The 16,416-nt window shown below is 36.4% G+C and overlaps 1 protein-coding gene across 6 annotated transcripts in view; it reads right to left on the bottom strand.

Annotated features, from left to right (window-relative positions):
- The window catches only part of PAX2 (paired box 2), a 62,908-nt gene extending 46,798 nt beyond the window's left edge, over nt 1-16,110 (bottom strand). For 2 of the 6 annotated variants that reach the window (XM_075216614.1, XM_075216615.1), the window contains exons 1-3: nt 15,830-16,110; nt 12,857-13,025; nt 11,658-11,855 (exon numbers count right to left, since the gene is read on the bottom strand). In XM_075216614.1, coding sequence (XP_075072715.1) covers nt 11,658-11,855; nt 12,857-13,025; nt 15,830-15,872 — 410 coding nt within the window. In that variant the 5' untranslated portion in view covers nt 15,873-16,110. The remainder of the gene's footprint in view (nt 1-11,657; nt 11,856-12,856; nt 13,026-15,829) is intronic. The other 4 variants (XM_075216610.1, XM_075216611.1, XM_075216609.1 and 1 more) reach the window with 2 other exon arrangements.
- Between the last annotated feature and the right edge of the window lie 306 nt (nt 16,111-16,416).

Genomic DNA, 16,416 nt, shown 5'->3' with positions numbered 1-16,416 from the left:
AGACAAGTGTAAAGTTGGGGTAGGGCATGTCCTAGATCAACTTTAAATTTCAGTGTAAATAAAAAGCTATCAGGCATTTGTGTGCTAGATGAAAAATTAGCCAGTTTTTATTTCTTTATTTGCAAAATATAAAACTAATTTGCACCCCTTGCATTGTAACATGGTTTTGTCCAGGATTAAATGTACCCTTTTTTTTGCCTTGCTCTCCTTAATGACTCAGGCCCATAGTGTTTTCAAACCAATGCAATTGACTGCTTATACCTGCATCACCGTCTGGAGTCTCAATAAATATTTTGTGTTATTTGCTGCATTACCGTTGAGATGCGTTATACAGCACATAGAAAGCCCATGAAATAATGTCAATGTGAATGAGCTTTTAGTGAGCTTGTGGTAGAAAAGACAGGGGTGGGGGTGCGTCTAGTCATACCAGTATCTGAGGTAGAAAATAGTGCCAGCCATGTAAACACCACAAATAAAAACTTTTACAGCATTTTACTACATTATTTTTCAATTAATTCCCTACATTATGCTGCTCCCCAAAACAGCTGTCTCAGACTGCCTCCTTATAGACCCAGCCCTTAAAATAGGCTTTAAAGATTATTTGATCGTCCTATGCAATGTGGGCTTCACACAATTTCCATATTAAACACAGGAGTATATTACGTCCGAAAAAAAAGACACATTTAACATAGTATCTCATCTGATCGTCATCATTACCACTTCATAACTTGCAGGGATAGAGCACCAGCAACAGATACATGTCCTGACAGGAAATCCATGTATTTGCAGTTTGCATGAAACATTTTTTTTACCTAGAAGACTACAAACCAATCACACAAGTTCTGGGCTGTCACTGCATCAGAGTAAAGAAAGATAAAGACACTTTGCCTTAGCTAAGGAGTTTTTTTTTTATATCTGCTTCATCTAAAAGATAGACAACATGCAGGACAGATTTGTTTAAGTGAAAACACATTAGTTGCTTCTGGTATATTATTTAGCTCAGTAATATATATTTTTAAAATATATTAATGCCGAAATGTGACTTTACTTTCACTTTAAGCAGAGAAGGAACTATACATAGTTTGGTTGAGCAGCTGCTCCTTAGAGCTGCAGAATAATCCTGCAGTCCATAGGCCATAGAATTATCCAGCTCTCAGAGATCCAAATCCATGGTTCTCCCTGTTCTGTTCAAGAAGAAGTTTAAGGAACAGTGATAAAGTATAGCACTTGAGGATCTTGTTTCATGAGCATGAGCTGCTACATAAGGCGGACACAGTCAAGTCATTACGCATAGGCAAACCGAGGGGGGGTTTCCTAGTGTCTGGAAATCCCCTCCCAGCATGGGGCACTGTATGCTTGAGGTGGCTTGCCCCATATATATGATGGGGATAGGAATTGCCTGTGTATATGATGGGGATAGGAAGAGTTGGAGTGCACCCAAGCACTGTCTAAAAATATAGCCACTCCCCCATGCATGCTGGTCACGCCCACCAGCAGCGTAGCGTGTAAACCCCTCCTACAAATCCTGCATTTGCCCCTGTTACGTAACCACCTTTCTCAGTGATATAACCCCGCTTTGTACACAAAAGACTGAAGTAATTCTGCTTAAACTGGACGGAAAACTGTTCCTCACTTTGACAGTTATAAGATGACAAAAATAACAATGACTGTCAGGTAAGTTGCTGTTGTTCTGAAGCAGAACAAGAGCAACTTGTTCAAAATGATCACAACTGACTCAATAAATGTGTTCTTATGAGTGTAGTCAAATCATCACATCACTGTACCTCCCTATATACTAAGGAGCAGAACGATCCTAACCATTCTGTTACCTGAGGTTTCAAGATAAACGGCGCCACTCTCCCCCTTCCTACAAATCAACATCAACATCTGTATTAATGTAATGTAAACTGTGTCACTTCCATCATCATTTGATCCAACAACTGCTGACTTTTGCTGCAAGAAAATTAGCATTGACTCATGACAAGCAGCAAACCTTGTCACATGTTTCAACTCTTTACTATGCTGTTTACAAACCATATTTGTCTACGTAGCTTTAGCTTGTTTGTTGCTGTATGCTTGATCATTGCTGTTAACATTTCATGGGCTAAGTTACTATTTAATTAATTTGTGCAGTGAATGTTCCATTTTTCATTAAGCGTGTGTGTGACATTTACCGTTTTCTATGTGTTTGACATAAATTATGACAAAGGTGTGGCAATGCAGCTTGTGCTCTCCAACCCAAGGAAACCAAAGCTGGTTTCTATAAGGTTTTCTTTCATCTGCAGATAATGTAAACTACGTTTTAATGTGGCTTTTCCATTGTGTTGTCTTTCCTCACAATATGTGTCTATGGGGTATGCATCGGCATATGCAGTGGTTTCAAAAAGCCACTCCATTTTTATTTGTTCTATACAATACTTCTCTACCTCCATTTTTGTGTACAGACAATATGTTTTTACATCCATAAAATTCATGATACAAATATAAGATTGTCCTTTTATTGTGTGTCTTTTACTGAAAAGCTAAATAACTGAGTTCTCACAATCTCAATAATGTCTCAGGCAGTAAGCCATGATCTAAAAGTCTGTTAAATGAGCAACATAAGCGATATGAGATATGTAATGAACAGATTTACAGAGATTTAGTTGGAGGGTTCTTAAATAATATATAAGCTTTTTGTCCAAGACTCAAATAATGTATATGAATCCGTTTTTTGGCCAATAGTCCAGTTCTTTAATTAGTTATATGCATCCTCTCAACTACTTTACTGTTGTCTACAAATTATATATATTATTGTTTCAAAATATAATGAATCTGAAGGTGGAGGTTTGTGGAAAAATATTAATATTAATACATGTATAATAAGGAATATATAGCATGGCAATACTCAATAAATTTGCAAGGAGAGGTCATGTGGAGACCTATAAATAGGATGATAATCCATGTTTGTGGTCCCAACCCACAGGTTAAGAACCCATGCCCAAAATCGAGATCAAAGGTAACCTTGGGAGTGCTATAAATCTAAATACAACATAGTCATTAAGATCTCATCCAGCTAATAAAATGTTTATTGTAGGTAACAATAGATGTAAAAAAAAATGTCAGCTTAAGGCATATGTTACTGTATATTGTAAGCAATAATATACTGTGGAAAAAATAAAATATCTTACAATCGGTCTATGAGGAGGGATATAGAGCCGTTTTCGGTGATGATGGTTCTGATCTATGCTTGCCATGTTATTAAGTAAATCCTAAATGATAAGGTAATAGTAAAAACAATATCTGGTAGTGTGTTATATGAACAAATGATTTCCTTTTATCGCAGCCATAACATTCACTGTGCAGTGGGACTGTACGCATAAAATAAAGACTGCCACACTGCCCGGTTATATCCTGGTTTTTTTACCTAGCACATTTGCTTCTGTAATGTCCTTTATCAATACTCCTGGGAGAGTGCTTTACGGAGGACAATGTTCAAATGCATAAAAAGGTTTTCGGAGAATGGATTTGTGTTGACTAATTTGCCACTGTAGCCAGATCTACATGTGCTGCCAATGCTATATTATTATTATTACCAACACTATTATATTCATTTGTTTATTCACAATCTAGTGGCATGGGTGTCTCTGGGCACTTTTACAGCCATTTAGCCCACTAAATCCATAATTGGAGTAGGTACCTTTTTCCTGAATGCTTTTGCATAAACTATTATTGGTCGGAGATCCATAAACACAACACTGCCCCTATGCTTCCTTACTGTGTAACTGTGTTATGCTGAAAGGCACAACAGAGTCATGTTATATGCAAACAGCATTTTGCCAGGGCGAAATTAACCTGGCACCCATTTCCATATTTTAGTGGCGTAACGCATGGGTGGGCGCCTTAGAAAGATAAAAAGCTAAGAGTCTGCTGGAATATATCTCACTGCTCCCCATATAGGTTCAGCGTCTATTATACAATATACATATACCTCTGTGCCTTTTTTATGGTTCATTGCTCTATGTCAATTTAATATCATATTAGCAAGAAAATCCTTTTTGAGGTCATTATGCGGACAGCAGCAGCCTCTTGAATCTCTTTAAGACAAATAGAGGATATGTTCATTCGGCAGTGCTAGTTTTCAGTTTAAGCCTAGCCCCATAAAAATGTAAGTATTGTCATTATTATAATTATCCAATTTCATATTGTTATTATTATTACTGATACACAGTGTTAGCAGGCAACTAAGTTTTGTAATTTGCTGTAATGTGTATTTCATGGAGGTTTTGTTCTATGGTCTGTTTGAAACCTAACCTAACTCACTTAACAACAATCAGCAAAGCAATAGTTATAGTGTATTGCTTTGCCATACAGCTGCCACGGTGTGCCCTCTTTCTAGCAAGGATTTGGGCACACCAATGGGCATATGACCTTGCAGAACAGAACAATGTCCCATCAAAGCCAGACAAAAAGATCACTCTGGTTTGAAATAATTGCAGGCTGTTAAACAGAGAAACCTAGCATATCATACCAGTAATGGAAATAAATCCCATTGTATTTGCATTTTAATTTTCCACATAAACAATAGGCCTATAGTGTGCTGGGTTTCTAGAAGAAGAAAAAAAAAAAATCACCAGCCTGAATTTAATTAGAAATGAAAAGTTTATAGGTGCCTCTTTAATACGATTAATGCACAGTTAACATTTATCACATACATATGCTGGATCCTGCTCAAATTGCCCTTTCTTAAGCAGCCACAGTGCATGAAATGAATTTTTCTTCACTTTTTGTGTGTGTGTGTGTGTGTGTGTGCGTGTATGTGTGTGTGTGTGTGCTTGTCTCTTGTGAGGCAGTTCGCGCTCTCTAAACATCTCATTAAAATGTTATGCTGATGCCAGTGTAACGGAACAGTGACCCCTAGTTACAGTGCAAAGTTCATTAATGCTCTGCACAGATGGGTGGGATTTGCACCTGACTCCTCATTCTCCACCCTCTGTGCCAGTAGCACTGTGAGAGAGAGGAGAGCAGCAGCAGAATCTTATATATATAAGTGTGTGTGTGTGTGTGTGTGTGTGTGTGTCTGTGTCTGTGTATTTGTGTGTGTGTGTATATCAATCAGAGGGATTCCAGATGTCTCCTAGGTATGGGAGCATTATATACATGTGTATGTCATTTCTATTCAAAAGCTTAGCACGCTCATAGGCTTTTATATATTAAATAGTATTAAGAAATACAGTGTTCTCTTGTTATACCACTAGATTAAAACACTGTCATGATAGCGGGAGTGGTAGACGATGATACACAATGGTATAAATATATTTTAATGTAGTTTTGTGCAGCGAATATACCTAGCAAAGCATTGCATGTTATAAACAAAAGGACCATTGTTTTCTATACATATAATCAAATTTTAAGTGAAACCATTTTTAGTACTACTATTAGTTTTTTAGGAAAATGGTTTGCTCTATCTTTTCACTAGGAACTGACTTATAAGGTTAAGATGTTACTTAGCACTTGCGGAGTACTAAATGTATTTTTGTTGCCCCAAGCATTAGGCAATGCACCAGGTGCCATTTACTATACCTGGAAGCAAGTCTGCTTTGTAAACAAAGTCTAACTTCCTTTATATAATTATATGCTAATCATTGAATATTTTGGATAGATTTAAGACATTGACTAGATTAAGTGGCGGATGGCTTATTGATGGAAAATTAGTCTCTTGGGGAATAGTGCTCTTTTGTGTCGTCTCTATTAGTGTTTGCAACCAAAGTCTATTAAAATTGACCTGATGACTATGCTTCTTTTGGATGCTTCAGTACAACAATGAGACACATTCAGCTGGGATTCTGTGCGTTATATATGTCATATTGTATGGTTTCCATATATTCATTGGAATCCATCCTCCCCTGTGCACAATGCCATTGTATCATAGCAGTATTGAACTATTTTGCTGTGCATTTCCCAGTGGCAGTGGATCTGGTTACCAGGTTATTGATTGGTTTTCATACAGACAGATGGGTCTGTGCTGCTCTCTGATCTAAATCTGATTCTCTATGGGCCGATTGTTGCAGCAGGGGGATAGGATTGCACACAAGACCACCCTCAATGAACTACGCTGCTCTGAATGGACATTAATAAATGGACTTAGGTTGCGGATAGCAAAAGGAATTGAGAGGTTACCTGGCACTTTATGGATTTATAACGCTTATATCTTATTTTAACATCTTATATAGTTGATAGTATATAGGTGTTCTGTGACATGCATGCACTGCTATGCTAAATGCATGTTTGTGTATCTCTAATCTCACATGTATTTATGTATTCCCTAGACCTAGGCACATATTTCTAGGCACATGACAAGACAGGTTTGCCATTTTCAATGGACTTTTACTTTTTTAACAAAGATTTCACGATTCCTTGTATGTACTCAGCAGGGAATGTATATTTCCCATTTTTTTTATCAAACGCCCCACCAGAATATACTAAGAATGATCGTTCATAGATGTGTTGTAGGTTGGATACACCAAATTTAAGATAAGGTCTAACCTTACTGCTAACTATATGTACGTATCAAAACCTATCTTTATAGATGTAGAAAAAGTTGTAACCTTAGTAACCCTAATCCTAATCCTAACTGAGATGATAACGATTTAGAACTACAATAAAGTATAAAACATGAAGCACATGGGAGCGCTGGCACAAACAGGGGAGGACTGGCAAAGTTTAGCCCGGGGGGCTAAGACTCAACTCAGCAGCCTATTAGGAACATTTTAAAGGGGAAAAAATGCAGGTGGCCCAGTGACCAAGCCCAAGGTAGCCCACTATGGGACCGGATCGGGGGGCATATGCCCACCTACCCCCCAGCCCAGCCTGCCCCTGTGAAAAAGGTCGGGGGAAAGAATGATCTCTGGATCACGTCATATTACAGATGAGGACCTGTGGAGGAACTACATGGGGTGCAGCTGCGATTGGGCCCAAATGTGATTGGTGGAGCCCAACAATGACAGATTGTCTGCCCGCCCACGAGGCACCATCTTCCACACGGGTCATCCGCTCTGCATTTTTGAGAGGACTCTTCTAATCTGGATCATACACCTGACCAAACATGCACAGTAGGAGCTCAGCAGGCTAGATGGCATTGCCAGGCCTGTAACAAGATGTTGCTATGGAGCCCATGATCTGCCCCTGATGAGGACTGATGCTGAGAGGTATTTAGCCTCTGATTTGCTAAATGTGTAAGTTTAATGTCAGCACATATCTGTGTTTACTTCCAAAACCCCCAAAACATCAACAATTTATACATTTTATCCCATCCTGATTGAGCTAAAGTGAACAAAATGGAGTAAAGTGATCCCTTTAGTAAATCCTCCACGCAGTGCACTCAGCAGTGAACAGTCATTGTATAGAGCACATATGAGGCTGTTATCTTATGACTGAGCCTCACTAGCCCATACAAGCAATGGAATACTGGAATACAACTTTCCCCACAAGGTTTAAGGGAGTAAATATTCATGGTCATAATGACCCTGCTGGAGGATACAGCTACAAATTCATCATGAGTTTCTAAGTGTGCACGCCATCCTGTAATAGCCTTATATTGTATTGTATTCCGCAAACTTGCTACGATACCAAAGTTTGTTTACTTGCCCTCGTGGTAAATGTTTACAACCCTCCCCTAATGAAGGAATGTCAATTCAACTCCAAAATATTTTGTATTTTAGATTACTACTTATCCAGCTTTCAAATTTGCCACTTCATATAGGGTTCATCTTTTTTCCCCTTTTGTCCCCATTTCATGGGACAAACCCTTATTTTTGCCAAAAGAGATTTGTCATTGGGGATGACTATATTCCCAAAATAAGTTCTCTAGTGTATGTAGATTCACAGATATATATATATATATATATATATATATATATATATATATATAGTAGAAATACTGTTTTATGGCACTTGGCCTCATAAAGAAAGAGTTGATTTTAATAAAGTGGGGATGTTCTTGTTTCCAATAAAAATATACGGCAACTCTGTACAATAAACTTCAATAAAAGAGCTAAAAAAGGGGCTGGCATTGTCTAATAGTGAGAATTGATAGCGAATATCATTTAACATTGCATAGAATGCAAAGTTTTAATAGTCAATGTTTCATTTACCAGTAAATTATAAATGTGTGTGTGTATACATATATATATATATATATATATATATATATATATATATAGGGCCAACGGTACATCAAGGGCAGTGGGTTTACTAGGAATTGGCCCAAAAAAATGTTCTGATGTGTATAATATATATTCAATAAGCTTCTTATTAAACACATTGCCATAGCTATCTATTTATCTCTAAAGGTTTCTCAAAAAAGTTCAAAAGCTTGGCCTGTAGTCAGAATGTAATCTCACTATATCATTTACTATCAAACTATGTTAATTAGATTTAAAATAAAAACAAAAACACATAAAATCATGTGGAAAGTACACCCAAACCATTAAGATACAAATCTAAAAACAGAAAAGAGCAAAAAAAAGACACAGAGAGAAGTTTGTGTCTTTGAAAAAGTACAAATGTAAAGTTAAAACAAATGATTGAAACTGTCTTTACATTCAAGTTAGTTTTAAAAGGAATATAACACAATGGAATGCACACGCAACTACTGTATGGCACCAAACACTCATTTATATCAATTAAAATACATAGAAAATGTTTTTAAAAAAATCAATTCCTCCAGCAATCAGAGTGCAGTAATTAATCTTTGCGACGCCCATACATTTTTCACTAAATACTGTTTTTCGGTCACTAATGTATATTTTAGAACAATTCATTTCTGATCGACAAATTAATATTGAAATGGTAAAGTTGAAATACTACTAGAAGCCCGTGCTAAAGTTTAATATTTAGCAAGAAGGAGCCAAAACTTTACAGCAGTAGCAATTTATTAAATCATTTAACATTTTCAATTTCCTGATAAATGTAAAAACCTATTAAGCCATGTATCAACATAGAGCATTTCAGACAAAACCACAAGTTTTTAAGTGTTTGTCATCTCCGATAATGATATAACAGCATTAGACAATGCAAACAAATAACAGTTATGTAGCTGATATCTCAAATAACTTTAGCAACGTACATTTCAATAGTAGGGAACACAAACCGACCACAGCAGGACAAGGTTTGAGATCAAAGATGTATCACACCTCTCATGCAACACAATTCTTCTCATTTGTTTTCATATGCCCCCATTTTTGGAAGTATTTTCTACCTAAAGAGAGTCCCCTGCCCAGGTCCGCTCTGAATACAAAGGTTACTACATGATGTCATGGCGTGTAGTTAAAGATACCTATCTAGCTTACACTGTAATTCCAGAGTCTAAATAATCATTTCAAATCAGAGGGCAAAAAATGGGTTTATCAAATGTCACAATTCATTAAGGGCCGGGGTGGGGGGATACTTTAAAATCTGGGTGTGATCTTGCAACCCTTTTGTTGACAGTGATATTTTCTGCTACATTACTTTGTAGGCCCCACTGAGATTAATCTTTGAAGCTACCTAACTATATATTAGCAAGGTGATAAGAGGAAGGCGGAAAGTTTTCAGCACTTATTACGCCACCACCGCTGTTTTCCTGGTCTACTCAGAAGCAATGCGCACATAATGTTAAACATAAGTAAAACACAGTCCACTATACTAATGCCAAGAAAACACATACACAGGCAGGTTTTCTCAAATCACCAATTCATTGTATTGCCTTGCATGGTTTCATATTTGGAAGGATCTGTAATTTCGATTGTTATTTCCTAAATCAGAATTGCATTAACCAGAGTTTTAACAAAAAGGACTGGATCGTACCATAAACCACAAAAAAGTTGTCTGCTAACAATAATTTAACAATTACAACTATATTATGGTGCTAAAATATTTAACCTGTTTTACAATGATTGAATGGAGATATAATTCCAAACAAATATGCAGTGATTGTGATCAAGGTTTAATAATGGCAGATACTCCAAGCAACCAAAATGTATCTTGGTTTGAACCAATGTGATCTTCATTTCTGTGACAATCAATTCCACGTCTGTGTGTGCTTCCCTGCCTTGTGGTATATATGAATGTCAACTAGCTCTTTATTTTTGCTATGCCAAACTGAAACAAGATTAGAAAAAAATGAATATGGGAAATTTATAGGAAGGTGTATAATTAGTCTATCAGTATTATGTTACCATGTTCATATCTTAATAACCATTTTAATACAGATGGCACACACAGGGATCGTTTCGTCAAGTGGCCCAGCAGTATATTACAGTACATGTGTGTCTCAGGGATTCTTTTTGAGCCAAGGTACATTCCAGCAGTTAATTTTACCTGCTGCTTGCAAGATGACTTGGGATAATTCCATGTCATTTGTGAAATATTAAAAACATTTACGTAGGTTGCCAGAGAAATTGCAACAGATAATATCTAAATTGTCATTTCTACTGTGTTTCTGTATCACATTTGTAATTATAGCTGTGCTGTTTCCTTATTTATCCTTTGAATAAATAATAACATGTCACAGATCTTAGGACAGAACATTTTTGTACAGTACCTATGTCTCAAGATGAAAAAGTGTACACGTATGCACTTCAGTTTGTGAATGTGGTAGCACACACATTCACGCATATCTGTCTTTCTGTATATACAATGTTGGGATATTTATATATATAATTGATATATATTACTTGAGATCCTTGTCCAAAAAGCACAGAGGGAATATAGCTACTTATTGCTGCTATTTGGTGGTTTTGTCATACATACAGTCAAGACCACTAAGTGTATTTATTTTTACAGTTACTGTGAGGAGCACTGCTAAACAATCTAATGAGGAGGCAAATCTTAGGCGAATTGTTGGGAAAGTCAGGAGTCATTTTTAAATGGAAGTTAATAGATTTAGGTAGAGTATATATTTGACTAATTTGTTATTAGAGGGATATGTTGACTTAATATTTGCCATAAATCCAGTATTTATCCTTTTAATACATTTATGCTTTAGATTTAAAATGCTGCCTATTTTATATCGGTATATTGTTTAAATGATGTTGGCTATTTGACAGAACAAGAGGACAACAAAAGGACATATACAGGTGTAATCCTATAATACCAGTAATTATTGAGAGCTCAGTAAAGAGCAAGAGTCAGCACTGAATGTTTTCCTAGTAAAAATGGTTTGGTTACATGCTCAATCCCCTATAATCCTGGAGTATTTTACAAGTGTGAGAAGCGTTTGCATTTCTGAAAGTCTGTTTGGTTAAGATAAATAAACATTGGTATTTTAATGGTTCAGTAGCTAGGCTCTGGTGATTGTCTGTAAATTTGGGAGCTGTTAAATTCTTAATTACTGAGAACACTAAAATGACTGAAAACATTAGATGTAATACTCATAAACAAAAGTAAGGCAGCAAAACTGACGTTTTTCCAGAAGTAGTACCAAGATGCAAAAGAAGCGTTTCCCGCAAACACCCAACTTTATAAACGATTGAATATTTAGTAGTTGCATGCATAGTCACTGTCAGTTTACTATAACGTTAAAACAAGTACTTTAATTCATGTAATAATAGACATGAAAGTTGCAGACGACCTTATACTTTGTACAGAAACCAGTGAGGTAATAAAGGACAGCATGCTATACATAGTAATGGTCTTACCTGTTTATAGAGGACACGCTAGGCACGGTGTCATTGTCACAGATGCCCTCAGCCAGCAATCTGTCCCGGATCTCCCACGCGAACATGGTGGGGTTTTGCCTCTTGTATTCTGCGATTTTATCTACAACTTTCGGCGTAGCTACTTTAGGCTTCGATCCACCAATTACTCCCGGCTTGATGCTGCCTGTTTCATAGTACCTGCATGGAGGGACACAACCCCAATGAGACCCTCACCCGTACACACGTTTATATTCTATACACTGTGCTGACCGGGAATATACACCCTGCACCTACAAATAACATACGAAGCACTCCAGTACGCGCGTACAATCATGACATACGTTTATTAGTACGTCTTTTTTGCGTTTGCATTGAGAAACTGATATATATATATATATATATATATATATATATATATATATATATATATTAAATATAGTAAATCAACACATAATTAACGTATTAAATACAATTGAAGATGTCATAATTTGCAAGTTAAGCTTCCTTTGCGCACACTAAAACAAATATAGCAGCAGTTAATACTTAATACTGCGTTTTAAGGAAGGCATTAGAATAGCTGAATTTAGGATTACAATATATATTAAAATGTCCAATAACTTAGTCTTGGTTATACGTTTTCCCCGTTACAAGTAATATGTACATATAAATAATAATGATACTAATTGCGACGTACTTTTTATAATTAGATGTGTGTGAGCTGAATTACAAATCAATATATAATGGCTATTAAAGTCTTGTAATGCCATTATAACCGGTACTGTGTATCAAATAACAAATGTGCAATAGATATATGTAAAAACGCAGCAATTATTCTACCATCGGATTATTAATAAGGTGTGCATTCATTACCCATTAGCTTGTGACCGCTAACATCCTCCAGTGTCACCTGTCACCCAAATAATACATACTATCCTGCGAGACACTGAAATTAATTCACAATATATAACATCTAGCATCGGCTAATCTGAGACACAAGTACAGCCAAGAAAATGAACAGGGACGTCAATTCATTAGCATAATGGATTGGGCTATTACGTGAAAATAAAAATGAAAGTGTATTTTATATATATATATAATATATATATTTGTGTAAATGTGTATTGTATGGTGTGTGGTGCATTTGGAGGAGCGGTTTCTACTCAGACATTTAACATTTAACTTAAGTCGGAAGTCCTTACCTGCCCAGGATCTTGCTTACGCAACCATGGCTGACCCTCAACTGCCTGGATATATCACAGGGTCTCACGCCCTGGTGGGCCAGCTCCACTATCCTCTGCCTCACCACATCAGGTAGAGGTCTGCCATTGACAAATACCCCCCCGAGCTGGTTCACACCCCCATGCCCTGCTGAAAAAGAGAGAATGAGAAAAGGAGACAGAAAGAGAGAAAAACACAAAACACATCATTAGATAGACAGTAGAGGTGTGAGGAGATCATCATGCTCTGAAATAGAATGATGAGATGAATCGCTACAGACCTGACAGATCTATAACAGATCTATACTAACACACACACACACACACACACACACACACACACACATATATATATATATATATATATATATATATATATATATATATATATACACACACACACATATATATATATATATATATATATATATATATATATATATACATATACATGCGTTACATGTTTTGCAATTGATGCAATCAATATAATTGAAATCTTTGTGTTCTTGAATCGGATCCAATAACATTGCACTGCAGTTGCTGATATTTATAACGTTAATATTAATTTGTTCTGATAAGTACTGTAAAACTGTAAATCTTATATGCTGATTGTCTCTATTCTTTTGTGTGATATTTGCCTCTTATGTCGTAGAAATAACTGCACATATGAGCTCCATGCTAGGTTACTGCATTTAACGAAATCTTGAGAACACGTGCTGGCTTTTCCCAGGGACCAATGTGACCCATTACAGGCAAGTAATAAAGGTTGATCAAATTGGAATAACGAGTATTGTGCCCACCAATTTCACCTAGATATAGGAAGATCACACAAATGCACGTGACCACAAGTGTGGCAATCAGCATTAATAGCGTCAAGCATGCGCTCTGCTCTGCTCATTTAATCATACAATTGCTTTTTAGGCAATTGTGAAAGTGCTGCCATATTCCCATTCTAGTAAATATGTGTTCGGATAAACTGGACACCATCTTATATTAAAAGGTACGTTACATGCTATGTGATTTCCTATTGAAGATTCAAAAGGTATAATAAAAATACCAAATCAGTGTACAAATGTATGCGTGTGTACATACTTACCAAGAGCATATATATGTGTATATATATATATATATATATATATATATATATATATATATAAATATATATATATATATATATATATATATATATATATATATATATATATATATATATATCAGATGAACGCATTCAATAAGCACACTTCAATGCGCATTGTTGTACCTCTGCGTGGTTGTATGATAAAAGCTATTTAAGGTTCTATTAAATTGGGATTCAGGGAAGCTTTCCAGTTCCCTGAAAAATGATGTATTTATATTGGTGAGTTTATCCCCTCTGCTACTGACAGTGACTTATTGACTCTGAACTTGAGGAAACTCTCATTGCCCTTAAATCGATCCGAGACTGTGCACAAATACAGTTTTCCCAAAGATCGCCTTCCTCACCATGACACCCCCTCATGTCCTCTTAGCAATGACTGGGCATTATTTTGTAGGTGTAAATGTCTGACTCTAATATATGTGTGAGATTGTCCTGGCCAGGCTAGTGATATTCTCTCACCGTATCCGGCTCCTTCTCTACACGCTAGCTATACAGTTACAGGCCAGCAATTTTCTCAGCACCTCTGTGATAAATAATTCAACATACCTCTGATAACTCCTATTACATATTATTAAAAGGCAACAGATGCAAAAAAGATTAGAAATTAATAATTTAAATATTGGATTCAATGCATCCTTTGTGGTGTTGTTTTTGTAGAATGAATATATATATATATATATATATATATATATATATATATATATATATATATATATGTGTGTGTGTGTGTGTGTGTGTGTGTGTGTGTGTGTGTGTGTGTGTGTATCACATTTGTGGCCCTATAATACCCGCTTTATTCTGCTTCTCGAAAATGTTTTATTCCTGTTCTACATTCTCCAATCTACCCCAAAGTGATCCACTTAGCATATGTATCAAGTCGTATTAACGTGAGCTGCACAGGTGTAACTGCACAATTAAATTAGCGTTGTGTAGGCATATTGTTATTTTCTTTATGCCATTAAATTAAACAAGGCATGAAAAACTTTGTGGAGCTGCCTAGATTAAAAGTCTATTTCATTTGGCATAATTCTCTTTGTGAATCAAATCGTAATTACGCTCACTTTACTTTTGCGGTGTACAATTTTATTAAAGACACAACACAATGGTATAATATTGAACTCCACTGTAAGGTAAATCAGTATCGGCCAGTCAGTATAAAACACTGCTAATATTTTATCCTGCATTTTATCATATGAATTTCACTTAAACTAGACAACCAAGTTCTATATATATATATATATATATATATATATATATATATATATATATATATCATATGATATAATACAATATAATATACGAGTAGGTACTTGCCTAAATATTTTTTTCATAGCTTGAAATATTATATTGTTATTGGACAACTACCACTTGTAGCAATATTTTGGATCTCTATTTCTAGCAACCAAATATTATTTCTTGGTAACACTCATTCACTTACGGTTGCAAATCTGTATTATTGTATCAAATTAAATATTGCTGGAATTTAAGGCATAGTATTAATATGCATTAAAGAACAACGCTGAGGTTACAACATTAATATTAAATCATACAGCTGCCGATATATACATAATATGACGCCAATTATTTTAGTTCAGTTGTAGAACAACTGTCGGAATTGATATTGCCAGAATTGTATGAAATTAACTTAATAGAAATAAAAACCTAGCATTGTGTTGGATTTTAGGTCCTAGAAGCTGCCTAGATTATAGGTAAACAGCATGCGCTGTGTGTAGATGGGTCGGGATAGGGGGTGAAAGGTTGGTTTGAGGGTATGCAGGATGCAATGGAATTATTAGGAGCCGGGCTCCGGTACTCACGGTGCATAGCCGAGAAGGGGTCTGCCTTGCAATGCATATCCATGGGGAGGCAAATGAAAGGGAGGTATTCGGCTGTAGTCGCCGTTTCGCCTCTGGACTGAACTTCAAGACTTAAAGAAAATAAGCTGCACTTGTTTACAGGCTTCAGCTGCGTCCCCACTCCCCCCTCTGCTGAAGGCTGGGAGCAGGAACCAAGGGACGGCGGCAGTTTTGATGACAAGCCGCAGCTGGGCAGGAGCTGGCTGGAGAAGCACTGGATGAATAAACTCGCGGTAGGTAGAGTCCTTCAGATTTCCTGGGAAGAGGAGCAAATCTCAGGGCAGCATGTACTTCTCATGGCTGCTGCTGCTGGCTGGAGTCTGGGAGCTCACTGGACCAGTGTTGCAGAGAAGGAAGATTACAAGACACTTGTGTGCAGCAGATGATGAAAGGTGGATGCAGTGAAGTAAGAGTTTGCTTTCCTCCAAGTCTTTGGCTAGAGTTTTCTGAGTTCAAAGCAAAGTTAAACAGGAGAGAAAAAAAAATCCAAGGGTGTGTGTAAAATTTTCGGGGGGTAGAACAATCTCTCTAAAATGGAGACACTGGCA

This window comes from Mixophyes fleayi, chromosome 6, assembly GCF_038048845.1.
Source record: "Mixophyes fleayi isolate aMixFle1 chromosome 6, aMixFle1.hap1, whole genome shotgun sequence".
Classification (NCBI taxonomy): domain Eukaryota; kingdom Metazoa; phylum Chordata; class Amphibia; order Anura; family Limnodynastidae; genus Mixophyes; species Mixophyes fleayi.
This window is presented reverse-complemented; position numbering and strand designations above follow the sequence as displayed.